This window comes from Argopecten irradians, chromosome 8, assembly GCF_041381155.1.
Source record: "Argopecten irradians isolate NY chromosome 8, Ai_NY, whole genome shotgun sequence".
Classification (NCBI taxonomy): domain Eukaryota; kingdom Metazoa; phylum Mollusca; class Bivalvia; order Pectinida; family Pectinidae; genus Argopecten; species Argopecten irradians.
In genome coordinates this window covers 38,920,581-38,942,055 of record NC_091141.1, presented here as the reverse complement: position 1 = coordinate 38,942,055, position 21,475 = coordinate 38,920,581, and the positions used below count along the sequence as shown (strand labels likewise).

Below are 21,475 nucleotides of genomic sequence, written 5' to 3'. Positions count from 1 at the left end.
ACATTATACAAATTCAACCCAAATTATGATGTTGGACCTCTTTAGTAATCACACTGTCCATTTGTCTATCCACTGTCCATTGGTATGTTCACTGTCTTCTGTCCGTCCGTTGACTGTTCTTTAATTACACATAGTAACAACCGATAGATTTATACGTGGAATCGGAGTTTGATTTTTTTAGGAAACTGTTGTGACACCGTGGTCAACATTTGAAATGGTGTTTATTGAAACTTTTCTACTTTATTGACAGTTGGAACTACCCTCGATGTGACGTGGGACGAACCCAAACAAGAACTGACCATAGGTTGGCCAGGCGTATTTACATCCCCTCACGAGATGTTCTACGAAGTCTCGGCCGGTAGTAACGTAGGCAGTGCTGATATCGTCCAGTGGATGGAAACTAAAGCCACCTCTATGACAATGACCATTCCACCGGTCATCACAGATCTATCCAATCTTCGTGTTTATGTGGTGGTCAGAGCCGTGTCCGCAGGAGGAAGGTCGGTGGTCAAGTTAGGCAGCGTTCAGCTTCCTGCCTAACTGTGGCAAAGACATCCTTAGGCAATGTTCAGTATCCTACCTAACTGTGGTCAAGTTATATTTAGATAGTATTAAGGTTTCTGCCTACTATAGTCAAGTTATAATTGGGCAAATTTCAGCTTCCTGTCTAAAGCTGTGGTCAAGATGTCCAGTTTACCGGTCAGCTGAAGTTCCAGGCCTTAGGACCACATTCGAAGTGCTTTACTTGTTGAGTTGCTAGTTATCTCATCCTATAAATAGTATCTATAATGAAGCTTGCTTGTAAAGACTTAATAAACGTATGTGTACACACATTCATCAGTGATCTCCTGAATCCAGGTTTCCAGTTCTGAATTAAGTACAACTCATTATCAATGTGCAGGTACTTAGAATAGGTTGGATATCATATTTTAATGTGATGTGATAGCTAACGACATGACTTCCATAGTTCAATATAAAAATATTTCTTCAGTTCAATTCAAAGTGGAAGTGCTGACAGCAAATGTGCTGTTGTAGTTTGATATTGTAGAGAACAATGAGTTATGTGTCAGGCCCATTATACCTTTTGTTGCATAATGTTATCACCAAGAACATTTTATTGAAATATATATTATAACATGTACTATAACCTCTGTGATATTATGTACTCCATCCAATTAAGTCTTCTCGGTAATTAGTACATACATGTTAGTCTTATGATTAGTTTTGTTTATAAATTGTGAAATAATTTATTGCAAATCTGTGATATGATTAATATTTTTATTTTGTTAAGTGTTATGTTTTTTAGCATTTTAAAACTCTAACTTAAAACTACTTTATACATTGTGTTTTATAACAATTTACCTTAACATGTACCATGAAGACTATCAATAGCTTCAAACAAATATATTTTTATATTGTACGAGACAATACATGATTTACATTAAGAACATACATTGTTGTTTTAAATGTTTAGTTGATATCTGTATGAACATGTGTAGATCTCTAATGACCATGTTAATATATTTTTGTTTGGTTATACCGTAATTGTAGTGATGCAGGCCCTCTGGGCCACTTGTTATATGTTTTGATAGCAACACATTTATTTTTATCGAGAGGATAGTAAATCACAATATAATGTGACGTTTAATCATGTTGATCCCATTGCTTTTGATATCATTGTATTTGATTAACTTTGTGATGGCTTTAGTCCGATATTTTACATTAATTAGTTATTAATTTGCTGCTTGAGTCCTTTGACAATCATTACAGTGATATTTGCACTATGTAGGTTTTCGTTTGACAGATCCTCAGTTTTCTATTCATAAAAGAATAAAAATTTTATTTACAAATTACTCAAGTAGATTTCCAAATAGCATAATATATGGTACAACACATTTATAACGAGCACGTTTATAGCAAGTTTAAAGATGCTCCACCGCCGACAAATGGTATTTTATCACCATCAAAAACAAGAGCAGACGGTTTTGTATTTTTCTTCAGTCACAAAAGTTACTTACTTTACACCATTACTACCATCCATTTTTTCAAGTATAAAATATGAAAAATAATTAATTGCATCCCGAAAAAAATCCGTTGTACTAAACCTATACATGGAATGAAATACTGATTGCGCATGCACCAAAGGCAAAACGAATTATTTTATATTATTTTTTGTGTTAATTAGACATACATATACACGATTAAACACCAATTATTGTTCAAATAATGAATATCATTTATGCTCTGTCGGCGGTGGAGCATCTTTAATGTTTCCAAATGATGTCTGTGATATGCGTATAACGATCCATGCTTATAACGCTGTGAATTCATCGGTCCCAAGATATATTTAAGTTGTAGTTCTTTTCCATGAAATGTCCTACAGTAGGTGGAAAGTATCACTGTAATAGCCATAATGTTTAGTTCTGACTTTTTATTAGTAGCGGAGGCTAGGACGTAAATAGTAAGTCTCGTATGTCAGGTATGTTATCTTATACATATATATATACGCAAAAATCAGATTCGTTTATTTGTATTCATTTACCTCGTATTCATTTGAATAAATGTAATTGCCGAGGTCATTTTATTTTTAGTTCACCTGGTCCGAATGACCAAGGTGAGCTTATGCCATACAGTGGCGTCCGTCCGTCCATCCGTCCGTCAACAATCGACTTCTTCTCCATAACCGCTAGTCGGTTTTCAACAAAATTTGACTGGAAGCATCCTTATGGGCTACTGACTGAAAATAGCACCCATAATGCAATGGTAGCATCTTTATAGGGTGGGGATTTCAAAATTGTACAAATAATGGGGCTGACCCCCGAAGGCCTGAGGGGTGGGGTCAATTTTGGTCAATTTGGCTATTATTATATAAACGACTTCTCTGTAACTAAGCATGGGATAGCACTCATTATGCAATGGTAGCCTTCTTATATTGTTGGGATTCAAAATTGTACAAATGATGGAGCTGGCCCACAGGGGGCCTGAGGGGCGGGGTAAAAAGGGGTCAATTTGGCTACTTCCATATAAATGACTGTTTCTCTGCAACTAAGCATGGGATAACACTCATAATGCAATGGTAGCATCCTTATAGGGTTGGGATTCATAATGGAGCAATCCATGGGGCCTAGGGTAGGGTCGAGCGGGGTCAATTTGGCTATTTTCATATAACGGGTCCTCTATGCATCTTAACATGCGATATTCATAATGCAATTGTCCTTACAAAATGATGATGGGGCTGACTCCATGGGGGCCTGAGGGGTAGGGTCGAGCGGGGTCAATTTGGCTATTTTCATATAAACGACTTCCTCTATGCATCTAAACATGCGATAGCACTCATAATGCAATGGTAGCATCCTTATAGGGCTGGGATTCAAAATTGTACAAATGATGTAAGAGTCGTTGTGATACTTAATTAAAAAAAAGCAGGCGAGCGATACAGGCCCACTGGGCCTCTTGTTTCTGTTTTAGCATTGGTGCTATTTCAATCCTGTGCTGTCATGACTTTTCCAATAAATGTTTCTGCAATGAAAGTGTGGATTTATTTTATTAACGTATTATCGTGATAAGCTGAGGTTATCCGAGAAAGCCATTTAAGTAAAGTAACCAGATTAGAAGACACAATGACATTTCACCTTTATATACTGTATATATAACAGAGTCGTATGATGGGGGGCAAACATGTCATTTTCAACAAATTGATAACTAAAGATTCAAACTGAACGATGAAACATGCGAAAATTCAAAAGTTTTGTCAAATGACAACACATTTTATTTAATGGTTAAACATACAGATAATCATAACACATTGTTAACTCTCTAGATAGAACCGAGGTTAAAACCAATGATCTGAGGGTCAAGAAGTAGCAAAATATCAATTATAATCATTACGTAAGAACGTAATGTGATACGGACGAAAAAGTCAACAAAACAACGGATGAGAAAGACCCACAGCAATATAAAGAAAATGTCAACGAAAACATTATAAGATGAGAAAGATCCAGAACGATACAGAGAAAGACAACCAAACAATAGACGTGTGAGAAAGATCCACAGCGATACAGAGAAAACGTCAAGAAAACATTATAATGTGTGAGAAAGACTCACAGCGATACAGAGACAACGTCAAGAAAACATTATAATGTGTGAGAAAGACTCACAGCGATACAGAGACAACGGAAACGTCAACAAAACATTATAATGTGTGAGAAAGACTCACAGCGATACAGAGAAAGACTCAACGATACAGAGACATAAGAAAACATTATAATGTGTGAGAAAGACTCACAGCGATACAGAGAAACGTCAAGAAAACATTATAATGTGTGAGAAAGACTCACAGCGATACAGCGAAAAATCAGCGTCAAGAAAACAAAACATTATAATGTGTGAGAAAGACTCACAGCGATACAGAGAAACGTCAAGAAAACATATAATGTGTGAGAAAGACTCACAGCGATACAGAGAACGTCAGAAAACTTATAATGTGTGAGAAAGACCACAGCGATACAGAGACAACGTCAAGAAAACATATAATGTGTGAGAAAGACTCACAGCGATACAGAGAAACGTCAACCAAGCATCAAGAAAAATTATAATGTGAGAAAGACAGCCACAGCGATACAGTGTGAGAAAGTCAACCAAGCATAACGTCAACAAAATATTATCACGTGTGAGAAAGACCCACAGCGATACAGCGAAAACGTCAACCAAACATAAGAACGGGTGAGAAAGATCCACAGCGATAAAAGCATGAAAAAAAGCCAGTAAAAGTTAATAACGATGAAAAATGTAAATTTTAATTGCATTGAAATACGTTGATACAAACAACAGCAACTGGGTTAACAATGCAGCAAATGTTAAGTGCAGAACGTCAATGTGGCAATGAATTTAGTTGAAACTGTAACTATTATGTAACATGTTGTAGGATGCCAGAGAAGGTTTGTGTTAGCTTACACATAAACTACAAATGTATTAGTAAACATCACATCACACAATAAGCAGTTATCTAAAAAAGGACATCAAAATTGACTTACGTTTAGGCTACTGCTTATGATAAAATCAATTTTTTTTTGTTATAACATCAAACTGTTGTTTGTCTTGCTGGCATTTAATGGTTCATGAATAAAATCAAAGACTTTCATAAGGATATGCTTCCACAAGGCAATGATTCTGCACCAAAAGCAATATTTAAACAACTCGGGTACAATAGGAAGCTACATCAATTCACATAGTCCAAAGTTTAGTCCAAACCAACATAGCGAGTTTGTTGAGTGATAGCTTGTCGGGTACTCTCTGGTGTCTTTGAGTCTTTCATTATCGCATCAGCACAGGTTTTGATAACAGCGAAAGAGAAAGCAATATCGTCCGAGTTTGTGCGCTCGGCACAGATAGCCAGTCTGAGGGTGTAGACGTTATGGACGATGGCAGGGATGAGATAGATGCGGCCGTCCTTCAGGATCTCCTGGAGCAACTGCTCTGTTAAACTATTGCTGCCCTGTAACGATAAAATGATTTAAAATCCAACACATGTTACTACCACTACTTCTTGCTCGTAATAAGAATTTCCATTGGAATATTGGATAAAGAGATGAATATTGATGACCTTTCAATTGTGTAATTTAACTGCAACCGAATTTCTGTGAAAAAAACACTAGTTGAAGTTTATTACCCGTGATTACATATCCATAATATTAAACATAATATTAAATTTAGTATTCCTTAAATTAAGTTTTAATATTCATGCAATGGCACACGTTTCCATTGTATTTGGTCACAATTTCATGGTATAAGAACTATTACGACTGCATTCAGTCATGATTTAGTTCATTCTCTATACCAAGTTCCGTTGGGAAATCAGTAGATATTGAAAACTTATTAAGATTTTGGTGTTCCTAATATAAGTCATTTTCTATCCTTGCTGCTATTCTGTATTAACATATTACAGAGTTATCTGCCCTTGTGTGTAGCTATTGATTGTGCAGCAAGGCCCACTTACCTTTAGTCTGAAACACACCAACCCCATAACCACGTCAGCCACAACCTCAAACCGGCTGTCCGCTAATACAAGCTGCTCAAACTCCTTAGCCAGGCTAACGTGCTGAAACCAAATCTATCCCATTAAATATCATTGGGTAAATTAGCTTGTACAATTACTAACAGTATTACTCGATGGATAATGTTATACACCATGGGGTGATTTACAGTGGTGCACATGTGTCAAATATCTATTGTATTAACGTTGAACAAGTATTGGAGAAGCTAGCTTGAGAACTTGCTAGTAAAAGTTCAAAGGCGCTATTCAATCAGACATCGATTCCATAGGCAATGAACTGCGTAACAAACATTTACTATAACAAATGTCTGTATTGATATTATTTCTCAAACAATTTTTGGGACAAAAAGTGCAATATATTTATATGGTAACAACAAGAGAGGCTTTAGTTTAATTTTCTAAAGCTTTCCCCTTAAAAATGTCTACGTTCGTCAGATTTGCATATTTGTATTGAAAACTTTCAGATTTGGGGAATATGAAACTGACATTAGGTATAACCGTAAAGTTTACGCCAATTTTATCAATTTAAAAAAACATTTTCAATTGAAAACGCGTTCAGGAATAACAGCCGTCTTCGGTTTCATCTAGGTGATATTGATGAGCTATCTTAAATAAGCTTACCTTGCGTATATACGCTTGCACACCAGTAATTCCGTACGATCGTAACATGAACCATAATTTCAGGGAACGAAACCGACGTCCAAGGGGAATCTGCCAGTGCTACAAATAGAAAATCAGTTTCTAGAATATATAGATCATATGAGAGCGCTCAGTTTTATGCTCAATGTCTAACATGTTCAGTGTACCTAGATGTACTACCTTTGGGTTAAGGTGGGATGAGTAAGGGTACGGGTTTGCTATTTTCTTTCATACCTACGGGTGTTATACTGGCTGGTCTAAGGCAATAAACTATATGTCGCCTGAGGCTATATTGCATGGCTACCCATGCAATAAAGCCTCGTGACGTCACGGCATCAACAAAATTTATATTTCCTCGGTACAATTTTTACATTTTTTTCATAAACTTGACTGGTTTTACTATCAAAGATGCAAACAACGGATTTTTATTAAAAACGTAATTTTTTTTATGAAAAATTGACTTTCACTCGTGGATTTCTTCGAATTTATTTAAAAATGGCGGGATATTATAATTTTAAAATTGAAATAAAACGTCAGGTATGAAAGAAAAATACTCTTTCATAAGTGGATATGAAGGATAGGAATATTCTACCCTCGGGATCACAAAATGTTGCAAAACCCTCGGCAAGCCTCGGGATTGACTACATTTTGTGACCCTCGGGTAGAATATCCCTTTCCTTCATATCCACATATGAAAGAGTCTTATAATATTAGATAGCACCGATTTCAACAGGAAGATATCACCGCCAAATCATTCTGTTTCTGCAATTATTACGATATTAAAGGAACGGATGCTTATGCTTGAATACTTCGTTAATTCAAAAAATCATAATTTTGTTTGGAGAAAGATCTAATACATTTATTATTCTTCATAACGAGTATGAAATATGATAAATCAAGCTAAGAAAAGATATTTCTAAATCTTTCAAAACCATCCATCCATTAGGGTCTTATATGGTAAATGTTTGCGAAGATTATTGTCATAAGGATGCCGCTGTTAACTTAAAATAGTATGAGTATAAATATTTTATTTTAAAAACAAGATGCCGGCTTTCAACGTTAAAAGAACATAAAGAGATACCCTGTAGTCCGGCGCGCCTTTCCCGGCGTTCTCATGTCGTAGATAAATCGGGTCGACATTGAAAGCATCGACTAAAAGCGAGCTATCTTTTATCCTGCAATATAAAAAAAGAAACATTCTATCGATATTTTAAGATGCTATAAAGCTGACGAATAGTGTTTTTGTTTATCAAAAAAGGGTAAAAGAATTAGTATTTTTCTGCGCTTACTTTCCACCATTACTAGCGTTGACAAGTTTGAGTTTCTATGAAATGAAGTACTGATTGCGCACGCATCAAAAGAAACACAAATTATTTCAAATGTATTTTTGTATTAATCAGACACATAAAAACACGATCATACATCAGTTATTGTTCATATGGTGAGTATCGTTTATGCTCTGCCGACGGTGGAACTTCTTTAAGTTTATAAAAGTTAAGGTTTATTAAAATGCTCATGGTTACTTGCGGCCTACATGTCATCTGTCATTTAAAAATATTTATTAAAAATCATTTTCAGTGAGAACTGCGAAGCAAGCCTGTATATTTTTTCACTTTCAAGGAAATAACTTTGTTTTGATGCTGTAGTCATATATCTGTATGTTTTCGTCGCTCTCACGGTAGGTGCATTTTATGTAGAAGTAAAAAATATCGTCTCAGGACTCAGACAGGTGAATGCCAACATGATAGACAAGATTCTTAACTTGTCAAACACGACTCTTGCCGAGTATTCAACGACTTACCAATCAGATACGGTGGGTTAAGACTCAGTTTCACCGCCCAAATGGGGGAGTCTTCATGTAATTGTTCTTCTGATGTTTTGAATTTTGACGGTCCTACTAGATTTTAATCAATTTAGTGATCTGTCTAACACAGTCAGTTAAACATCATACCTCCGCATTTCAGTATCGATAAAATTGCAGTATTATCTATAGCTAATCGACGGCGAACATCTAGCTTTCCAAATAACCATCATTTGTGCAATGAAGGTGGTGACACAGGCCATGCCGAACTAGTGATCACTAGCGATCAAATTATCTAATACAACATTTGATCAAATAATTGGTTACATCACTTACCACATTACCGATAGATCGAAATTGACCAGCATCCATTTGTGCGGATTAATACTGAATGTATCAGCGAACTGAAAGTGAAATTCCATTGAATATAAATGTGTATGTTACAAGTGTATCTAGACATATGTGATCAAAATTTTCGAACATGTATGGTTGATCTTTGATATGTTTGCGGATATATTTGAAACCCTACTCGAAATCGATATGACGAATAAGTGTTTGTTTGATTGATTAAATTAACGTCCTATTATCAGCCATGGTCATGAAAAGACGGCCTCCCATATATGCAGCGTGTTGCGTGTATGAAGTGCAGATGTATGTTTTGGGAGACTGCGATATATTCGTGTTGTCGTCTAGTATAGTGAAACTGTTGCCCTTTTTATGGTGCATATCACTGAAGTATGCTGCCGAAGACACGACACCAAGTGACACACCCTACCCGGTCACAATATACTGGGCGAACCAGTCGTCCCACTCCCAGTATGCTGAGCGAATCAAAATCTCAACAATGGTGTATTATTCGATTAAATCTATACTCTGTGATAATCAGTTATGCTTACATCGACTTGGCAGTGTGAATAAGTCATGTGAATTGAATGACAAACCTAGCATTATCTAGTTTGAAATAAAATATATTTAGGCTACAGATAATATCTAGTTTCAGAGGAATTAGAATCATTTCAAAATACCTACTTCAACGCCCTTCATGAAATGACGAAATTCGGGACACACGAAAGCGCTACCAGCATACGCTGCATCGATATGGAGCCACATATCGTTTTCTTTACCTGGGAATATAGATAGTTTGTTGATTTCATCGTGTGTGGTATTTTTTGTTTCGATCAGTCAACAAAGGTCAATCGCATATTAGGCAGATTGTGGTCCACTTGTGTTGCGTATTTTTTGTGAAAACGATAATTATTCTGATTCTTGGCAGCACACAACCCATCAAGTCACATGATACTGAGAACGGGCAAACCAGTGTACAACCGCTCCACAGTAACTGCCATTGGTAAAGGCCGTGATGTGTCTCGGCCAGAGGATTCTCAAATAAATGGTCAAATAGTTTAGAAAACTCGATCGTGTTTGAACTACAATCATAAACGGGACTTGATAAAAAATCAGCTGATCATGTATTAATACGGTATGTTCGATGGTAATATACAAAATTACTTCAAATGCCCCCAATAGGAATGGAATACATGCATGTATATTATGGATAAATCAAACAAAAAATCACTAAAATGTACAGTAAGTAATTATCTATTCGAAATGGACAGGAAGGTAGATTGCCGCCGACAACTTACATATAGGACCAAGTTCGTCTAACTTATCGAATGCGCATGTCCCGGTCGTCCCCAGAGTTGCACATAACTGAAAAATAGCATTCGTTTGATTCAATCTAAATTGGGTAACAAATGGTTTTATTATACCTCAAGTGAGAATCCTGCATTCTGATTGGTCAAGAGATATTTTGGTATTTTACACTATCACACGGCAGGTAACATTAGAACAATAGGAAACAATAGACACGTTCGTAGCAACCCCCTAGCAACGGGTGATAGTGTATTTTTGACAGTGCAAAATATTAACCGCCCGAAAAAGATGTGCACTCGTTTCTTATTTCGACGCCATCTTTGTTTTTTGAAGCGACGCTTCAAAATTCATCTGGAGCTGTTAAGTAATAGTTTTGCCAAATTAGTCTATTTATCAATAAAAATATCATATTAATGACGGAGCTTTCCGTTCACGTCTTTTCGCTTACCGTCAAAGCGCTATATGTTGGTTTTTATGAACCCGTCGGTGATTAGGTGAACGGAAGACATGCGATTTCAAGCGTCGTCATCGTAATGTTGTAAACAGACGACGGGACGAAACCAAAATCCATTGAAATTTACAAAAACGTTAAGATTTAAACAAACGCAGGAGACAAGACAACAAGAATTTTCACTAAATGCTTATTGTGATTATTCTTTTTTATAATACAATGGTAGTTAGCGCTACTGAGTAGAAGCAGATATGCTATTCAACTGCCGACGGTGACTGTTGCCTCGCTTGCTAAAATCAATTAAAATATGTTTCAATATATTGCAAATACTTGAAAACTAGTTTTGTTTCTAGACTTTTGATATAATAAAAAATAAATACTACCTGCATTAGAGGGTGACAGTGCCTAGTGTCACCCCTCGGAATATCACTGTCACCCTCGGCTTCGCCTCGGGGGACAGTGATATCCTCGGGGTGACACTAGGGCCTAGTGTCACCCAGTCCTCGGAATATGATTTCACACTCGTTCATCCCTCGTGCTGCGTCAGTTAATTAGCGACTATTGTATATCACGTTTAGACTAAGTGCTGTTTACACGTTTGTTCCTGTATATTTTGTATATTATCATTTTGTATTACTTGTATATTCACTTTAGGCCTAGGTTTGGAAGTGTAGAGTTGGATATTTCTCCGCTCCGCACCCGACTGTAATAAATCAGTATATAGAAAATATCATCTTTGGATTATCCTTTTTCTCTGTGAAAGTAGTATGCTAGTCCAGTTATAACAGAGTAACAGCTTCAGCGGAAACTCCGTTAGGTTTTAGCACCTGTTTATGTAATAACTAAGCTGAAAAAAGTATGTATGCATCATGGCTAATAATATGTATTACTGTTGACCTATATTAGTATATCATTGATATTTGTACATATTTAGTATCTGATGATGTATCCCTTATGATGGATCGGATCCGATTTTACGAAATCATACACATGGAGTCCTATTTTAATCTGTCGTGCAAATGGCGGTTTTTAGATTAGAACATCCAGATATGGCATATAAATGTTTTCACTTTAGTTATATTCAAGTATACCTATATATTTCAAGGATCAAAGAAGTAATATCAACAGGATTTTCCAGATGCCATGGGATCCCATCAAACGTAAGTCTGTAGGATACGAATTACTTCAAATGGTAAATATGGGACAAGGAAGTAATTCCAACCGTGTGGACAAAAAATTGTCAATTTTTCGAGGCAATCTGCCCCTTTATCAAGACACACAAAACGAACACGATTACATATAATATGATGCGAACAGTAAAACGGGACAATGAAAGTAGATCTGTTCGCATCATATTAATCATGGTCGTTTTGTGTGTCTTGATAAAGGGGCAGCGCCTCGAAAATTTGACATTTTTTACCAAACATACATGATGAAATTATCACATTAATAATTGATTACGGTCACATCTAACTATAAAGAAAGCTATAATGTATGTTCTGACGCATGCAGGGATAGCTGATACATTCGGTTTATGTAAGGGGGTAAAAAAATTCACACTTTTGTCATGAAATAGGAAAATTAAATCTAACGAATAATAATTAAGCGATATGATGTTGAAAAGTGCAATTTTTCAAAAATCGCGTAAGAAATATTCATAAAATTGAAAATTTCAGTCCCAAATTCCAATTGACGTGAAAATAAAATGCTCATGCCCATTTCCGTGAAATCCTGAAAATATCATCCTTTCGAAAATTACTATGGGATTAAAGAGATTCTCACCCAAATTGATTATCGTTTTATTACAAATGTAGCTAGTTGGGGTGTTTATTCTAAGAGATCAATATGTTTTATATACGAAATCTGTGGTTTGGAAAGGTTTACTCACAAAGAACGGTATGAGCCCCTTGGCTTTATCCTCGGCCATGGCCGCCCTCAGGATCTCTCCGGTGAGACAGAAATTTGTATCCGCTTCTAATTTGCGCATGCGGACTGCGCCCAGAAGACCAGACCGTCCCACAGATGAATTGGACTAAAACGCGAAAAGAATAACTTAAAAATATACAAAAAAAAAAAAAAAAAAAAAAAAACAGATCATTAAGACTCCAACATTTGCCTCATGAAATAAAAATATTTACCAAATCATTTGGCTTGTTTTGTTTAACGGTCGTCTGTTACAATCAGGGTCATTTAAGAACGTTCCATGTCTGCATGGTGGAGGAAATCGGAGTTCTCGGAGAAAAGCTACTGTCCAGAAGTCATTACCTACAACTGCTCTACATTGGATTCGAACTCGCGATCCAGAGATGGATGATTCGTTTATAATAGTCCACACCTGACCAGTACTGGTAAATAATAGCCTTGAAAACTTCAACTTTCACTGTTCTCTCTTAAGTGTTTTCAATATTTTAAGATCAATGAATCATACTAAACACAAAAATTGCGTTTTCCTTACCTGGTCCGATGTGTAGCCCACTAATTTCGACATTATTTCCATTTCGTCCAAGTGAGAGTAGATTTGGCGGTATTTTTCTACCGCCCTCGTTCTGGCCGCCAGTAAACACAACAACACCGTCTCACTCGCGGTTGTCTACAATTATTATAATTAATGACGAAATCATTTACCAAATCGTATTTACACTACAGTATATTTGTTACCGCTATATATCGCCAATTCTTATACAATGTACTTATGCAGAAGAATCTGTATGTTTCATTTTCTAACCGCATCCTTAGCGAATAACGGGAAATGGAATGCGCAAAGTCTTTACCGTAAATGACAAGGAAATGGAAATACCTATACGAAAATGTGATTCAATATAACAAAAACATACACAGCTCTTAATGTGTGCAATAAACAGAAAATTTATATATCATTCATCGAGATGACTACATATCATACAATATATAATATGACTGAGTTGGGTGTGCTGCACGGTGTCACTCGAGTAGACTGACCAGAACGATACGGTATCATCTGTATAGCCCACAGTATATTTTATCTCTTACCTTGTGATTGTGTAATACTGGCTGGTCTCGGGAATACAATCATGTCGCCTGAGACTTATTGCATGACTATAATGCATTAAAGCCTCAACAGAATTATATTTTGTTACTGTTTTCTTATAACTAACATTTTTTTTCAGAAACTAGGCTGGGCTTACTTTAAAAAGATACAATCAACGGGATTTGAGTTGAAAATATCACTCAAAATTCATGCTTGGAGAATCGGCTTGCAGTCACGTTTTTTTCGAATCTTTTTCAAAACGGCGGATAAGCATATAAATAAAATTGCAATAAAACGTCGTAGTATGAGAGAAAATACTTTTTCCATATATGGATATATTTACACTTACTAGGCTTGTTCACAATACGCAAGTACTAGCCGATTTTGTTTACCATAACTGCATGGTAACATTGAACTTTGAACTTGCGTATGAAAATGTTCTATGCAACGTAAAGGGGCTACTTTTTTTAAAAGAAACACATGGCTTTGTTTACATTTTGACGTAACATTACGTGTATATTGCTGTTTTTCATAGAATTTGGGGAAAATGTAAACAATACATATATGTTTTATATTTATATATAATACAAAGATTTTTGAAATGAACAATTGTATAAAGAAACGGGAAAAAATATCCCGACCGGGGCGACGTGCAGCGCTTTCATTTTTGTTAAAAATGATGGATGTCAAATGTAAACATTTCCTACGATCGAGTCTTTGGGGTTGACGGGCGTGAGACCCTCTGACAGAGCTAGGTCAGTTATAAACATATTCTCTTGTATTTGTTCTTTGAGAATTTAATCATGTGTATTATAAAACATGCACCGCTAGTAATCCACGTGTTGACAGTCACACGTCACCACAAATACAATGTATCCATCGAACACAAGTGAAGTTGTTCCATCTTAGATGGCGATGGATCTAAGCGTAGATTATATAATCAAATGGCTTCGAAGGATGTAATTTCGTCAAGTCAGACGACAATCTCAAACAAATTTAGCTACTTGAACATCGGTGTTTTGACAACTTCGGAAAACTCCTGTGTGTAAGCGTGCGTCAGCCTCGCCTCGCTGCACAATAACGGTCACCGAGTTCACACATGTGGCCGAGTACAAATACTTTATGTTATTACGCTATATATTTACTTTTAGCAAAATTGAATACCTATTTAAAGTTCTGATATGATTAAATAAAATTATCTCTGAAATTTACTTTGTTTGTCATGTTTATTTTACACTAAAATATTGATTTTTTTTCGTCGCGGATGAATAATTCTATCCTAAGAGTCATCATTCGCTGTTCAATTGAGTAAGCTCCTCCCACTTTTGACCGACTTTTATTGAATAATTACGTCACTTTCAAATGACGATTTTATTGCATAAAATGTAAATAAAAAGTCGTGTGAGTGTAAATATAACGCGCCCCATAGAATATATTCTTAGAGGAATTGCTCCATACAAGCATGGTTAACATAAAAACGAAATCCAATCCCTATATGAAGAATAGGGATTATCTACCCTCGGGATCACAAAATGTTGTAAAACCCTCGGTTTTACAACATTTTTGACCCTCGGGTAGAATATCCCTATCCTTCATATCTATAAATGAAAATATTATAATATTATCTGACTAGAAAAAAGTATGTTCCAAAATGTCGAGAGAAAATGTTCCTGGAAGGTAGTTCAAAGTAAAAACTATATATTCTAAGACTTTTATGTAAATCTGCTGGCATCAATAATACATCTATTAAAATCATAAAATGACTGTACAAGTAACTAGGCGCTTGCTTTTATGTTTGTTTGTTTTCGCAAATTAGCGTCGTATTAAAAGGCAATGTGAATCAAGGACAGTGCGGTGTGTCGCGTGTATAAAATGAGTGCTGTGAGTTTTGTTTTCTTGTAATAGAGGAGGTCTTGCCTTTAATTTCTAGCGTTCATTGAGAGTTGAGAAAAGCTTGCTAAGGCAATCTGTTATTTTCAATCGTAACAGTATCATCACTGAGTAAACCTATAACCTGAATGACTCCGCCTCCCCGTCCGGGTGAGCGGTGTAGGAAGTCCTCCGGGAGTCCTATCATACTCCCTAGCCAATCCGTGGTGATGACCTCCAACTCAGTACACGCAGGACTGGTGGCCTGTATATATAAAAAAAAATACAAATAGGACAGGACTGGTGACCTACGACTTCAGTCATTATTTACTGTAACAACATATGGTCAATAAAGGTCCTCAATTTTTGTACTAGATATGTCGGGTTTTTTTTTAACAAATGTCAAAGACAATCTCTAATGTGTCTATTAATTACAAGAAAAGCATAAGTCAAAGAACGCCACCCTGAAGAATGCAACTTTTGGACAATGAAGTTCAAAAAGGAATATATATTAACTCGGAGATTCTAAAAATGGAAACATTAAGTTAATATACTATATTTTGAACGTCACGTGACCATTATTAGCCAATGAAAATAGTGGAAAAATCAGAGCATATCTATTATATATAAATACACAAATAGAATGGACTGGTGGCCTGTATATATATGTATGCACACGCAAATAGGACACAAGCATGTCGATACAGACGTAGCTATAATCTAAACCGAGTTCGATACACCATTATAAAAAATAAAGCTTTGTTCGAAGGCTCATCGGAAAACCGAAAGGAAATTTCAATGAGTTTGTGATTGACCTAATAGAAGTCGCGAAATTAATTATATAATCTCCGAACTGAAATAACAACTTTTGCAGTACTTACCCAAGAAAAGCCAATACAACCAATGGCGTCTGACAACATGTCCCCTAGAATGGACGGGTATGAGTTTCCAGCAGCGAAGTAACCATGGAAACGAGGACTGTGCCAGTGGGTGACCTTGGTAATATACAATATTATGTATTTCAATAATCAACGATGCACTAATTGATTTTTATGTGCGTTCCATTTGCGGGTTCGTACCAGTTGTACCAGTACGAATCTGTGGATGTAAAATGGAACGCGCTGTACCAGCGGACTTGATGCATTTTATTTGTAATCGAAATATATCTTCTTCTTTAAAAAAAAAACACCAAAAAAACACCCTTAAATTATATATTATGGATTCCAATGCATTTAGGAACATTTTATGTATTGTTTTATATGCGTTATGCTTGTAAGATATGTGTAGAACTTAATTAGATTTTTTTACTCGTGGCTTGAAGTATCGAAGAAGTATGGGATCTTGTGTTGTATATACACGCTATTGTTACGTGTCGAGAGGTTGAATATATTCTTGAAACTCGCTACAACGCTCAAAACGTAGAGATTTACCCGTATAAATTAGAGAGTTAGAATTATCTCCCTTAGACTGTAGAATATGTAAATCACGTGTTGCTATCTATCATAATCGGTCGCGTTTGCCTGCCATGTTGGGATTTAACATGGTTATAGATAATCTGTTTACTTTGATTGGTCGGCTAAAACGTGTGTTGATTGGTTACTCGTTGTTGAAGATGGCATGTGTGTAAGGGATACCAGTGGGTAAATTATTGCAAACATATTATCATTAGATAAAGTCAGAGAAGTCCGAATGCTTTTTCTGGTTGTCGGGCATTTTTCTCAAAAATCACACAAGGCGGCGCTACATGTACTGAATAGAATATAAGGGTAAGTCTTGAGAGGTTTCAAATGTTCGGTCATATAAAGCCTAACTGTTAGCTACATTGTAGCTGTTCGTGACCTACTTGTAGTAACTGTCCGTACATGGGAGATGCTGAAACAAAATGTTAGGCTTTACTGCGCTAAAGTAAAGTGAAGTTTTAACTGAAGGGATAATTTAGTGAAGCAAAATATGACATAAATGTATTGTTCTACATTTCTGATGAAACATATAACAAGATATATTGACAAATTCCACGACAATGTTAAGTATTTTAATTGACATCGTTGAAATATTCCAAATGGTATATCAATACAATTAAGCAGGTACAATATGTACGCTGTACCCACATCTGAGCCAATATCACGTAAATAAAACAAAGTATAATACATAATCACCGAGGAGTTGATGAAATTGTTTTTTTCAGACAGGGGCATGCACCTAGTAAGGTAAACACAGTATTGTAAGAGCGGTTTCAGAAGTTCTAGACAAAAGATGCTTTACTCCACTGTAACAGGGATCGGCAAAGAAGGTATCTGACCACAGTGTGTAATGGCGGACAGCGTTCAACACAGCCTTTCTAGCATATCAAAGTAAAACCAACTAATTTGACTTCCATTGGAAACGGTTTGTCGCCGATATACATGTAGGAGCAAATATTAATTTACTCTTAGACTGAATTGTCCCTTTAACTTCCGTTTTCCTCGAGAATAAAAGAAAATTTGAAGAAAGAAGTTGTTTTGATTTTAAATGAATTTCACATTTGGCCTCGACACAACTTTAGTACGACATGAATGTCTTTTTTTGTTGTTTCTGATTAGAGAAGGTACGGGAACAACGCCTTTTTGATAGTAAAAAGCATCCTCGATACTTCATGGGTTAATATCAGTGCCGTTATATTCACTCCACAGATGGCCATAATTGTATAATTTATTTCAGCAGATTGGGTCTTATTTAGACACTTATATTTAATATGCTACAATTAAACGCTACCAATATGGAGGCTGCCTCTGTCACCAATATCAGAAACATGTAAACGTGGAGACTGGAAACGCTTAATTTGTCTTTGCTGAGGGCAAAGAAATTTTCGTGTTACAGGCGTTTTCCCTTGACTACTAACAACTTTTAAGAGTATTCGTTTTTAAAAGCATCATATTTTTATTTAGATTTAAAGTTTAAATATAATATCTTGGTCTGATATAAAATATGATTTTTATCCAAATCGAATCCCTAACAATCTGAAAATCATGGAATGTTTATAACATATCTAAAATATCCTACTAAAATAAATGAAATAAAAAAAAAGTTGTCGTCCAGTATACAATGTTTAGGATCTTATCTAGAAACCCCCTAGGCACAAACAGAGGGACATCTGTCAATTGTTGGCGGGGTTGCCAATCCCTCGAATACATATTTCAGATACATACCCCAGGCATTATGATGTTGTCGATATCCTTGAAGATTTCGGAGAAATCCTCTGGTTCCATTGGGGCCTCGGACGGCAGAAGTTCCTGCATGTATCCGGGAACAACATCATGGACGACTTTCCGTTCTCGGATTTCCTCCAGGTAAGTCCGGATATACTCCACCATCTTCCGTCCATTTTCAGAGAATTGTTCCGCGTTCATAGTTTCCCGAAGACTCCAAAACACCAGTAACTAAACTATAATTTATACTAAAGCATACTTGCCATTTTATATCGTATTTATTGTTAAATAACACTTGTTGCATAAGTTCTGTCAATCTATAACACATGCACTGTTCCCATTTGTATCTCCATTTCGTCAGCTGCATACCATCTATACATTTTATATTATTTTCTTTTTTTAATTATTTTTTGTCAAAGATATGACAATCGTCGTTATATTAAAATCGCTATTTGACAGAATTATTGCATCATCTTAATAAAAATAATCCATAATTGATATTTTGATAGGTGTGATGATAATGATGGAACTTCGAATTTAGTTGTGACATAAAAGATATTTCATTCCATAAAAATACCCAATGAATTCAGATATATACACGTAATATTGAACATTTATTTTAGCAAATAAATAAATAAATAAAAAAATCTTTGATATAATTAGCAAAATATGGATCAGTTTCATCATAGATTACTTAATTTTCCCATAATAAGAATTCATTAAATGATGTTTTGTTAAAGAAATAGATGGTATAATGAAATTTGAAACTGAATTAACAACTACATTTTTAAAACTTATCAAATCCATGTTCGTAGTTTTTTATCATGAAAAATTATGGTTAATATTAATTGAAATGTAGGTATCATTTATTAGGATTTACCTTATGGTCACTCAAGTCCAGTAACGTGGCGTCTTCTGGCCATAGACATTCACAATATGGTAATAATCAGCAGTCCTTATCCGGCCTTATCGCGACACTGCTGGACTTAGTATGCACTGACCACACCAAGATTAAGGTATTGACCAATATGCGGTGGTCAGTAAATCGTAATATCGCAAGTAAAACTGGTCACTATCTACAATGATCACTTTCATAGGTTTATTTCGTTATGTTAAACGTTTTGTCATGAAATTCGCTTATGATGTTAACTTTGAAGTTATAAACATGAAATATTTAAAATTCGTATATTTATTCTCACATTATTACATTGATGATTTAACCACATTATATTTAGTGTTACATGTCGGCGGTAAGTTTCAGAGAGATAGCACAATGAAAGTGGTTCATACTTTCAAAAGGAGATACAACAGGAACATACCACAGCCTCCCAAAACACACTATCACAAGGAGATACAACACGAACATACCACAGCCTCTTAAAACACACTGTCACAAGGAGATACAACACGAACATACCACAGCCTCCCAAAACATACTATCACAAGGAGACACTACACCGACATATCACAGCCTCCCAAAACACACTATCACAAGGAGACACAACACTACCATACCACAGCCTCCCAAAACATACTATCGCAAGGAGACACAACACTAACATACCACAGTCTCCCAAAACATAATATCACAAGGAGATACAACACTAACATACCACAGCCTCCCAAAACACACAATAACAAGGAGGCACAACACTAACATACTAAAGCCTCCTAAACAAACACACTATCACAAGGAGACACAACGACATTTGGTCAGCGCATGTTATATTCTTTGAGCGATATGTTGTTCCCTCTGATCGAAAAAAATCGACCCCTAAAACTTACTTGCAAGATTCTGATTGTACGATATGGTACGTTGTCAGATCCTCTATGGAACAAGTGAAGATAAGGGTCTGGATATCGGATGGCTGTGAAAGGTACTCACTACTTCAGATTTCCTGGTTCGACTAAATCACAATTTCTGATTTTGACAAATATCGCTACTTCTCAGAAACTATTGCCTCAGTTCTCTCCAGTTTCCATAACACAATTTGGCTAATCTGGTTCACGCTGAGCAATGTGTACATGTATTATCGTGCAGGCAGGCCGATTCGTCAGTTCTGATAATGTGCTATTTCCGCAAAACCTGTTTGTAAAACGTTTCTCCAATGTTCGTAACAAAATCAATGTTCGTCATCAATAAATTAACAGTCCCAGTTTTAACAGCCGAGCGGTTTGTATTACAATAAGCTAAATTCGATATATGTCGGTAAATATTTAGATTAGGTAAAAAAAATATGTCTGACAGGGTTACATTGTCAAAAAAATAGGGTCGGTCGGTCGGGAGGATTTTTTTTCTTTAGTGTCTTTTACTGTAAAATGATGGCCGGGACCGGGGTCTGATATCAAAATGTCGACTTTTTAATTTATTTTCGTAGAAAAGTAAAAATTAGAGTCGGGGGTAAAAAATAAGGTCGGTCGGATAACCCTAAACAGCCATATTTTTTGACTTAGTTTATTGACTGTAAAAAATTTAACAGGCTTGTTGGTGTAATATTCGTAGATATAAATATTTAAAAGTTCTGCACGAGTTCCTGAATACAACGTCAAATTACTTTCAAAACTGCTGTCTGTTCCGTGACATGCATTACAAAGTCTTGTTTAGATAAACATGTTAACTATTTGATGCAAATTTATGTTTCTGCTTATCATATTATATGTTTTATGCCATATTTTTGATATTTCAATGCGATTAATTTGGTTTAAAGATACGTATTAGATACGCTCTGATTTTCCACTATTTTCATTATCTAATACATGGTCACGTGATGTTCAATATATAGCATATTGACTCGGTGTTTCCAGTTTTAGAATCATT

The 21,475-nt window shown here is 35.8% G+C and overlaps 2 protein-coding genes across 2 annotated transcripts in view; one reads left to right on the top strand and one right to left on the bottom strand.

Annotated features, from left to right (window-relative positions):
* LOC138330323 (uncharacterized) overlaps positions 1 to 3,094 on the top strand; it is a 92,263-nt gene extending 89,169 nt beyond the window's left edge. Inside the window, 1 exon segment of the mRNA XM_069277864.1 lies at positions 251 to 3,094. Within this exon segment, the coding sequence (XP_069133965.1) occupies positions 251 to 540 (290 nt within the window). The 3' untranslated portion in view covers positions 541 to 3,094.
* A 1,680-nt stretch (positions 3,095 to 4,774) lies between these two features.
* Positions 4,775 to 19,228, bottom strand: LOC138330324 (aromatic-L-amino-acid decarboxylase-like). Its single transcript, XM_069277865.1, has 12 exons — positions 18,658 to 19,228; positions 16,354 to 16,467; positions 15,618 to 15,737; positions 13,052 to 13,186; positions 12,485 to 12,628; positions 10,136 to 10,202; positions 9,522 to 9,616; positions 8,829 to 8,896; positions 7,773 to 7,866; positions 6,674 to 6,772; positions 5,996 to 6,097; positions 4,775 to 5,494 (listed from the first exon to the last, which is right to left on the bottom strand). The coding sequence occupies exons 1-12, from the start codon at positions 18,856 to 18,858 to the stop codon at positions 5,240 to 5,242; spliced, it is 1,494 nt and encodes a 497-aa protein (XP_069133966.1). The 5' UTR covers positions 18,859 to 19,228; the 3' UTR covers positions 4,775 to 5,239.
* Positions 19,229 to 21,475: the final 2,247 nt, after the last annotated feature.

What these genes read in the sequence shown, in the direction of transcription:
- LOC138330324 (XM_069277865.1), bottom strand. Translation starts at nt 18,858, where the DNA reads ATGAACGCGGAACAATTCTCTGAAAATGGACGGAAGATGGTGGAGTAT. An exon ending in ACAACATCATAATGCCTGGG is followed by an intron (nt 16,468 to 18,657) that starts GTATGTATCTGA and finishes TATATTACCAAG; the next exon opens with GTCACCCACTGGCACAGTCC. An exon ending in TGCAAGCGTATATACGCAAG is followed by an intron (nt 6,098 to 6,673) that starts GTAAGCTTATTT and finishes ATTTGGTTTCAG; the next exon opens with CACGTTAGCCTGGCTAAGGA.